The sequence below is a fragment of the Pipistrellus hanaki genome, assembly GCF_964339955.1.
Source record: "Pipistrellus hanaki genome assembly, chromosome: 16".
NCBI lineage: Eukaryota > Metazoa > Chordata > Mammalia > Chiroptera > Vespertilionidae > Pipistrellus > Pipistrellus hanaki.
The window spans coordinates 16,100,257-16,110,490 of NC_140518.1; the positions used below are offsets into that span (position 1 = coordinate 16,100,257).

At 59.0% G+C, this 10,234-nt stretch overlaps 1 protein-coding gene across 1 annotated transcript in view; it reads left to right on the top strand.

Annotated features, from left to right (window-relative positions):
- The window catches only part of PRKCA (protein kinase C alpha), a 246,059-nt gene extending 243,474 nt beyond the window's left edge, over positions 1-2,585 (top strand). The window contains exon 17 of the mRNA XM_084864158.1: positions 2,309-2,585. Within this exon, the coding sequence (XP_084720284.1) occupies positions 2,309-2,473 (165 nt within the window). The 3' untranslated portion in view covers positions 2,474-2,585. The remainder of the gene's footprint in view (positions 1-2,308) is intronic.
- Positions 2,586-10,234: the final 7,649 nt, after the last annotated feature.

Consider the following 10,234-nt stretch of genomic DNA (forward strand, 5'->3'; position numbering starts at 1 on the left):
ATCTCCTCCGTCTTTGGGCTCCGCCTCCCGCTCTCCAGGCTTCCTCCGGGGGCCGTGAGGCACAGCCAGAGGCTGGCCCTTCATCCTGCCCGCCGCCTCCTGCCTCAGGTGCCCTGTCCCAGGCATCCTCACCGGAGGGAGCGGGTTTCCATCTGCCCACTTCCTGTTTCTCCCTCTGGGATCAGGAAAACTCCACGGAGACTGGGAACTGGAAAGAGAAGGGAGCGGTGTGCGGGGGCGAGCAGCCCGGAGGCCTGCGGGCACGCTCCGTGGGCGGTGATCCAGGGCAGAGCTCCGGCTGGCCCCTCCTTGCCCCTGGCACCGTCCGTCCGTGGTCAGTGGCCGGCATGAGGCTTTCAGAAGCGGGGGTTCTGCCCCGGGTGTGGCAGCACGTGGCCCCTAAGCGAGCCCTCAGGAGTTCCAACAGCTTTAGAACGCGATGCCCTGGACCATCTGTCCCCTCCCCAGGCTTCTGTGTGGGCCGCCTTTTAGATCATGGGAGCTCTTCCTTCAGTTGTGTGCGTGTGTGTGTGCGTGTGTGTGTGTCTGTGTGTGTTGATTTCAGAGAGGGAGAGACATCAGTGATGAGAGAGAATCATTGATCGGCTGTCTCCTGCACATCCCCTACTGGGGAGCAAGCCCGTAGCCCAGGCGTGTGCCCTGCCCGGGAATCAAGCCATGGCCCCCTGGCTCATGGGTCAGTGCTCGACCACAGAGCCCCGCCCGCGGGTGGGCTTTCTCACTCCCTGTTCTGTGGCGGCCAAGGGCTGGCTTTGGACTTCTCTCTGGAAGAGGTTTGGTCCTCCAACGCTGCCAAGATGGTACTCACATGTCCACACAAGTCCAGAGCGAGTCAGGAGACCCTGGCCAGCAGAGGGACGTTCGATGCCCTGGACCGGCTGGCCTTCCCCTTCCTTTGAGAGACGTCCCCTTCCTTTCCGTCGTCCCAGGAGTGCCTCTTGCCCATCTCTGCCTGGTTAGTGAACAGCAAAAGGCCTGCAGGTGATTGCTCCTCCAGGGAGCACGGCCCCAGCCCCTGGAGACTCACTGAGCGGTGTCCATCAGCCAGGTCCCCAGAGGACGTTCTCCTTGAAGCCAGCTGGACCGTGGCTGGAACGCTCACTGACAGCGCTTGCGCCGTGGGCTTTGCCGTTTGTCCCTTCTCTGCTCGCAGACGCCGTTCCTGCCTGATCTCCTTGTTTGAGCTCAGGCCCGCGTCCACCTGGCTCCGCCATCTTGGTGTCAGCGCTGCTGACATGTCGGACCAGGGTGTCTAACAGCACCCCTTGCCTCTGCCCACTAGAGGCCAGTGACACCCCCGGCCCGAGTCATGATAACCAAAAACGCATCCAGACATTGCCCAGTGACCCCAAAAAGGAGGTGGGGTGCAGAGTTGTCCCTGGTTGAGAACCCCTGGTCCATCCCAAGGAGGGCTGTTCCTCTAGCTGTCACCGCAGCAGCGTGTCTGCATGTGTGTCTCAGCATCCACAGGGTGGCTCTGCTTGCAGCCCGTCTGCCCTGAGTGCCAGGGGACCCAGAGGAGAGAAACATCCCCCACAGACAGCCAGCAGGCTCTGCTCTGCATCCTCTGGGCACTCCAGCCTGAGGCCCCTGCACACAAACTCCGTGTTGACCCATGGGCTTGGGGACCAGATCCATCCAGACACGCGGAAGTCCACCTGTGCCCTGGGGGTGTACCCGTCCTTGCCTTCACCGGTCCCCTGCCCTTCCCCTGCAGTGTGGGTCAGGGACAGGTCTAGGGGGTGAGCAGTTGGAAGACACGAGTCACAGCGCCTTCATTACAAATACAGTTACAGAGAAGCAGACGTGGAGCAGTAACCCCAGCCTCAGGGTCTAGGGGTCACTGCCTGCACCCCACCCATGTCCCGGCCTTTCACATGGAATCAAGACTGATGTGTGGGGGTGCAGGCCTCGCATGCGTATGTCTGTGCGTGTGTGTGTGTGTGTGTGTGTGTGCGCGCGCGCGCGCACGCGTGTGATCCACGCTCAGGCCCTGCTTGCTCTGTAAGATGGACTTAAGCAGCGGCCCCCTTGGGCCACCTCACTGTCCACCGTGCACTTCCGCTGAGCGGTTCACTGTGGTCAGGGGGTGAAGACGCACACCTGAGCGAGGCTCGTTCTTGTTGGCTGTGCCTGGCTTTCCATCCAGCGGCCTGCAAGCCTCCGAGTTCTCCCGCCTAACCTGCCCGCCGCCCCGGCGGCTCCTCCCCATGGGGTGCTGCGCCCTCTCGCCCCGCACCCCGCCCGCTTACTGACCCCCCTCCTCTCCTCTCCTCTCCCTCCGCAGTGCGGCAAAGGCGCGGAAAACTTCGACAAGTTCTTCACCCGCGGGCAGCCCGTGCTCACGCCACCCGACCAGCTGGTCATCGCTAACATCGACCAGGCCGACTTCGAAGGGTTCTCGTATGTCAACCCCCAGTTCGTGCACCCCATCTTACAGAGCCCCGTATGAAGCTCGCCCGCGACCACAGACGCCTCCCGCCCCCGCCCCTCCCCCACCCCTCCCCCGCCGCGGGACATGACCGCCACCCTGACTCTGCGAGGCCCAGGCCTCGCTTCCCGTTCCAGACGGAGGCCAGCAAGACCCTCCGGGGGTTAGTCCACCCGTGACCTCCCGGAGGTCAGGGCCTCTCTCTGAGAACCAAGAACCGTGTCTTAGCGGAAGAGAACCAGAGCTCCGTGTCCAGCCTCATCATGGTGTGGAGGCCACCTCTGGCCATAGGGTCGCCCTTCCTGGAAAGCAGACAGACTCTTGCCCCTTTTTGGTACGATTTGATGTATTTCCCCCTCCCGTCCTGTCCGTCGGTGTTCACCATCAGCATCCTGCCCCCCACCCCCACACCCCAACCAGAGATGCGGGCTGGATAGGGCCCCACCCAGGTGCCTTGGGAAGGAGACGGGGACCCCCGAGAGGAGAGGGCAAGCCCGGCGGGTGGGGGTGGGCCGGCGCGGGGCACCTGCCCTTCGCTCTCCATGGAAACAGTCGCCCGGCCAGCTCGCTGCTCCCAGGCGTGGACAGTCATCACCCCGTCACGGCCCAGTGGCGACCAGTTATTTTTCTTAAGAAAAGAGAGAGAGAAAGGAAACCTCGGGCAGGCGTCGGTGGATCTGTCATCCGGCACCCACGCGTGGTCGCTTCCCGCCGTCACGACGCCTGCATTTCTTTGCAAGAGGCCAAACCTTCTAAGGACTTCGCTGAACGAGCACAGGATGTCCGAGGACCGACGGGTGCGTGCGCACGTCCGCCGTAACCTCCGGGAGAGGACGCCGCGGTCCGGTCCGGGGTGCCATCCGCAGCACCACCACGCACCAGCGTTGTCCGCCAACCCTCCCGCCCCCGCGCACACCCACGTGCCGCTGCCCGCGCCCCAGGGAGCGGAGGGTACGCCCCGCCCGTCCCTTTTGTATTTATTTATGGACTAGGCCGCCGTGGCGCTTCGGGGAGTACGATGTACAGGAACTGAAAGGTGTTTGATTGAGACTCGGTCCCTCCCGAGGGACTTCTCTCCCGCCCGTCTCCGGCCCTGGCGCCCCCCCGAGGGACGGAAAGCGATCGGCTCCAGCCCCCACGTCCAGCTCCTGCTGCAGAGACAGGAAACCTGGCTGCGAGATGCTTCCTTGCGAGAAGGGTTTTGCTCTGTTTTGCAGATGCATCATTGCAACGGAGTCTGCGTGTTTATAACAAACCTTCATCCCCAGTGAGTCTCTGTCACTGAGATAAGCATATCATCAAGCATAAGGAGAGTATTACCATCCCTTCACAAGAGAAAACTGTGCTGCATTCGTGAAGGCTCTTGTTTCTCATCTGCTTCTGTGATTAAGTTTTAGTACATTCGCTGCTTCCTCTCCCCTGACCCCACGTTCCCCCTGAACATGGCCTCTGTGTTGGGCATTCTGATTTTTTAACCTAGATCGAATTTCAGAAATGAATGGCCATTTTACCTGATTAATCAGACATATGTGTACATATACATATATATATATATATATATATATATATATATATATATATATATATATATATATGTCTATTTGATTCTACCTGCAAACACACGCTTTGGGGTTATTTTTGGGATGAGACTGTCTTGGCTCCTTCGCGCCGGCTTCTGAGTGGGGTCCGCCTCTCTTGCTCCTGGGGAGGCGGGGATGTCGGACTCCGGTGGGAGCAGAGGTGGTGTGATCACAGCCCTCTCCTGACTCCCGGGAGCAGCTCCAGGCTGAGGGCCTCCTCCGCTTGGTTCTGCTGTTTGCCTGATGCTGGTAGGGCGCAGGGGCTTGGAGGGGAGACCCCGTCTGTCCTGGGGAGGAAGGGAGGGGTGGGGAGCAGGGCAGCCCCGGAGAGAGCCACTCCTCAGCCGCCCCACGTGGACCGTAGAGTCAGAGCAGCGGTCCTGCTGGTCGGCACACGTGTGGGGGTCGCGTCCGCGCCAGGCCCCCCTCAGTTTGATCTGGCAGAAAAGGGACCAGTTTATCAAAGGAGCCTAAGAAGCGGAAGAGCCGGTCACTGTGGCCAGAACAGAGCCGAGGGAAGGAAGGTCCCAGAAATGTCCTGGGGCTACACATCGCTCGTCCGGAGCCCCGAGCCCTCGCCGCCGTCTGTGCTCAGCCCGACTCCTTCCTCCAGGAAACACACACACCTCCCAGCTCCCGCATCCTTTCCCGACCTGTGCCGTTTCCAAAGAAAAGGCCCGTCTGCGCCTGAGACAGCAGGCTGGGGGCCCGGCGGGGAGGCTGCCCCGACCCGGCCTGCTGGGGTGTTGCTGTGTCTGGATCTCGATACAGACTCCTGCTTGGAAGGTTCTGGAGCCCAAAATCGTCACTGTGGGGAGAACAAGTCACGCGGAAACCATTCCCAAGCTCGCAGCCACAGCGCCTGCGGAATCCCATGGCGTCCTGCGCGTGAGGGCCCAGCAGCCTGGAGGGGCTGGAGCAAGGAGGACCTTCCGGGTGGCGGGGAGCCTCTGGGAGGTCCAGCCGGAATCGCCAGGGCCTGCGGAGGTCCGGCACGGTCGAATCTAACAGAATCCGAGCCTCCACCGAAAGAAAGGCCGTCACAGGGCCCTGCAGCAGTTCCTTCTCTCTGCAGCTCGGGGAAAGCCGCCGGGTGTTTGGTTTGAATGGAAGGCTCCGGGGTGCAGCCGCCGGAGTTCGCGGGAGGTTCGCTCAAGGCAAGAACTGACTCCGAAGGCTGATAAAGGACCGCTCGCCACACGTCCATGCAGCACCGCCGTCCGTCTGTCCTCGTGAGGCTTCTTATTGGGATTTTGGTGGGAAATCAGAAGGGTGGGAGCTCTCTGGATAGGACCTGGGACTGCAAGACCGGGTGAATGCAGCCCACACGTGACCCCTGAGCACCACTCTGAGCTCAGCTCCAGCAGAGCGTGGTGCCTGCCGGGGGAGGGTGCAGACCCCAGAGGGACATGCTCTGAGAAGCGAGGGCTGGCGGAGGCAGAGGCGGGGGAGGCGTTGGGAGAAGAGCAGGGTTTCGGTGCGTCCGGAAGGAGGCATTTCAAGGAGGAGGAGAGGGCACCTGGAAGGGGGGGGTGGGGGGGAAGCTGTTCCGTCCCCAGGGCTTCCATCAAGGTCGCTGGTGCAGAAGAAACGCCGCTGGCTGGCCCTGGAGAGCAAGTTCGTTTCCAGGGCCGCAGCCTGGTCCTCACAGAGCAGCCCCCAAATGCCAGCAGCATCCTCACCAGCTGCGTCCTGCGTGGGAGTGGCTGCGCCCAAACCACCCACCTGCCCTGGAAGCCAGCGGGTCGCACCTTCTCCCCCGGGCGCCGCCACGCACAGGGCACAGGGCACAGGGCAGCCGGCGAGGTCGGGGGAGTCACCAAAACTAACAGCGGCCCCCGCCTGGTCCCACTTGGCAAGGCGAGTTGGATTTCTGTTTTTAGGGGTTTTTGCTGGGATTTACTTTCTCTCCGCTGCAGAGAGAAGAAAGCAAGCGTCTTATGTTTGTAGAAGAAGCAGGAAGTCACTGCCCCTGGCAGTCCTTCTCTCACTTGGGTCTGACGGAGTCACCTATTTCTCGCGTGCGCCGTTCACGCCATTTCCCCCGTTTCTCTAAAACCCGGCGAGGGGGGAGTGCTCCCCCACCGAGCACACCAAATCATCGGGGTCTCCACACAGGTGGGCGCTGAGCCAGGGCCCTCCAGGGCTGGGGGCGCAGCGACGGCCGACAGGTTGTGGAGGAAGGGGACGGGGTTGTAGGGCCTGCTCCCCAGCCTGACAGCGAGCTGGGAAGTATTTTAAACACCTTCTCGAGCTGCTCGGGTGGCAGGAAACCGAGGAAGGTTCCCTGAGGTGGACATGGAGGAAGGCCGTTGTCACGGTGACCACAGCCCCGTGAATTCTGTGCTGCCCTGGACCCTGGGAGGGTTCCCTGTGCCTCTCTGCCTGTGAGCAAGTGCCCGTCAGTCACCCTGGAGGCGGGACTCGGTCATCCAACAGCCTTACGACGCCCCTACACTAAGGCCCACGGGTTCCAAAGACCTTTTTTAAAAAAACCTTAAGGGAGACATGAACTCCACGAGAACAACTGGGCGTGCTGGGCTCTTTGTACTTTTTTATAGAGAACTTTAATAACTCCAGCCTTCTTTTAAAATGAGTTTTTAAAATACAACCCCTGACAATTTGATAAGACTCCCATCACGCGCTCCCTGCCCGAGGGCCCAGCGGTGGGCAGCTGGAGCAGCCCCCGCCTGCACTCCCATGCGGGTGTCCCCGTGCCCGTGGGGTGCGGCGACCTCCTCAGAATGACAGGAAGTCCGGGTGGAGCATCTGGCAGACGGACACCCTCCGAATTTGTCACAGACCCTGGGGACAGCCGTCTACGACCTAGGAACTCGTAGGCCCTCAAAAGATGGCTTCCTTGTCCCTCTCCAGATGCAGCCCTCGGTTAGCTCCTAGGGTCCGGACCCTGAGCCTTCTCCTTGCTCTGCATGGCTCTGAGACCACCCTTTGGCCGGGAGAGAGGGTGCTTCCTCAGCTCTGTCTCCAGTCCCTGGGGGGTCCCCAGGCCCCTCACACTCGGTGAAACGTCAGAGACGTCCCCTAGGGACTCTGCCCACCGGGCAGCTCAGACACAGGTCAGCATCCCTGAGAAGGAAGAGGCGGCACCTGGTGCCCGGGCTTCGTGCAGAGTCCTTTCCTGTGTGCGTGGACAGGGCCCCCCCTTTTCGGAAAATAACTATCCAGTCCACTTTATAAGAACCTTTTCTTCTACGATAAGACAGAGGGTGGCTTCGCGCTTTCTGACTAGACAGCCGCGTCCGCGTCTCCCCTGCGTAACCCGGGAGGGGTGCCCGGAGGGTCCGCAGCGTGTGCTGATGCCCCTCCCGGGAGAATCCGTTCTTTCCCCGTGGGGGCCAGTGGGCACGAAGTCACCCATGAAGAAGGTTATCCTTTTAGGTCCAAAGGGTCTAAAAACTCACCTCGTATTCCCTTCTCTTAGGGTATTTCAGAATAACTTTTCTAGATGGTCAGAAACATTTGAAATCATTGCTTTTGCTACGTAATTTCATGTGTGCGTGTGTGTGTGAAGGACCTGCCATGTGTGAAGCGTTCATTGGAAACCATCGCGTAAGACCCCAGGTTCGCGTGAAGGAGGAAGACAGAGAAAGGGGTGGAGGTTTCTCTCTTCTGTATCAGCACCTACCGACAGCTGTAGGCCGTCCGCTGCCGGCTGGCGCTGGGGGTATCGCGGGCGAGATGAATGTACAAATTACTGCATTGCTTTCCTCGATTCATATGACCTCTAACCTTTGTTTGCATGACATGCTTTGTTAGGCACATTATTAAGTGTGTATGAATAAATATAATGATCATTCCTTCGTGTACTTGGTCTCATTGGCATCCTTGGTGTTACCCGAGCCGTTACTGTGTCACGGCCCGTGCCCTCGAGGTGTTCACCAGCTCAACTAAGGACACCAGGTGTACGCGCCAGGATTAATTAAAGACCAGGTCTCCAAGTCTTCTGCCGAGCTCCTGCCCAGGGAACCCACATTCCCGTCTCTGCCATCGGCCCAGCCGCTGGGGCCCGAGGCCACCTGTCGCCCGTCACACAGAGTGAGGGGTGCCAGCCCCGAGCTCCCCTCCGGCCTCTCACGGGACCCTGGCAGTGCGATTGCAGCTCAGCTGGAATGCTGATGCACGCGGCACAGGCAGAGGTGATCTGTCTCACATCGTGTCCCCGTCTGAGAGCCCGCACCACAGGGAGCAAGGCCGAGCCTGCAGGGAGGGTGCCAGAGTGCTTTTGGCTACGAGGAAGCAGAACTGGATGTCTCCCCAGGATTCTTTTTTTTTTTTTTTTTTTTTCACAAAAGCTAATTCGATAAATACATTGCAGAGAGGCTTGTTCTAGACGAGAGAGGGGAAAGGACAATATGGTTCCAGGGACACAGAAGAGCCGGTGATGGGCTCAAGGACTCAGATGCAGGTGAAAATGGTAAAGAAAGAAAAAACAGAATGCCGATTATAAACACGTACACACACACACACACACACACACACACACACACACTGATGAGCATGCTAGGTACTTTTCTGGTCCTTTACATGCATTTATTTAAAGTCCACAGAGACCACTCGAGGTAAGTCCTCCTTACTGTGCCCATTTTACAGGAGAGGAAAGGTGAGTCCAGAAAGGTCAATAACAATTCCTGGGTGAGCTACACTGGAAGAGCAGAGATGTGGGCCACTCCAGGGGCCTTCCTGGATGAGGCAGCCGGGGCTGCAGCCCAGTGGAGGATAAGATGGAAAGCAGAGGACATGCACAGGCAGGAATCAGTGAACGGGTGGAGGGGAGGGACTTCCTTATCCAACAGCTGTCGCATCATGTTGACATAATCATCTCATGTAATCCTCCTGGCACTTGTGCAGAATAGAAGTCACTGTGCCCATCTTGCAGATGGGGAAACTGAGGCCCAAGCTAATTAACCAGCTTCCAGTCACATAACTCCTCAGCAACATGGCGAGACTGGGCACCAGCTCTCATGTTTTTGACCAAAGAGGCAGCCTGGGGGGTGGGAGGGAGGCATCCTGGGGCCCTCCTCCCTCATGGCTTCCTTCAAACTCACCCCATCTCGGGGCTGACTCTGACGTCTGTGAGACTAGATGCCCCTGGAACTGTTTCTAGAAGCCTCTCTCCTACCTTCACCTGACTTTTTTTTAGCCTCTGGGTGTGGGTGGAGAGAAAAATAGCCCCGGGATTCTCAGAACCCTTTGCAGCCACCCCCTCCAGCTGACTCTTGCCTGGAGAGGCCCCAGCAGAAGGAGCAGGGGCAGGCAGGCCTGTCTGTCCTGGGGCCACCCTCTCACCATAGGACAGCCCTGCAGGAAGCCCACTCAGATGGCAAAAACAACTGAAACTATGTGCCTGCAGGTGGCCCCCAGGGAGAGGATGTGGGGCGCGGAGGTGGGGGTAGGGGTGGGGAGTGAAGGCTGGCCAGGTGAGGCCAGCATCATCATCCAGCGCCCAGAGAACGTGTCCAAGGAAAGGGTTTATTTCTTTGGCAGTGGGCAGCCTGCGGCAGCGCCGTGGGGCTGGGCTGGGGCAGAATACGATGGGAATGCTGTTAGATCATCTCAGAGAAATTTAGAAAATGTACAAAAGTGACACCTGGTCCTTGTAGCCAATATAGATAAGGGGGGGAAGCTCCCCATTCCCAGATGCCCACTGCCATGCTTAAACCGCTTGGTAGCTTGCTCGCTTCACTGGATTTTTATTAATTGTTTTGTTAACCTTTCATGGTGGGGCAGGGAAACCCTCCTATGGAACTCCGAGAGGACTTGAAGCTGAGCTTTGGAGGCAGGGAACGCAACATGGGCATGCACACGCTTTAAACATGACCGTCAGAAAGGATGGCCACTCTGAATGGGAGATGTCTCTCGTGCATACACTCTACACATAGTGCTCGACCTAACGTCTCCAATTTGAGTTTATTTGAAAAGAAGCAAGATATTCCCAAGCAGCCTTCTGTGCACATTGCCTGCCGCGGTGGGGCACGGAACGGAGATGCAGTCCAGCACCCCGCTGTTTGAGCAGTGCCACTGCACACATGTTCCTTCCAGTCCTCAGGAACTCCGTGTGCAGAACACCCTGAAGGGCCACCACTTCCCGCTCAGCAGGTCGCCACAGTTCTGTGACTCATGGCCCGATTATTGGACTTCTAAGTTGCTTCCTGGTTATATATTGTTTTAAACAACGAGGGGA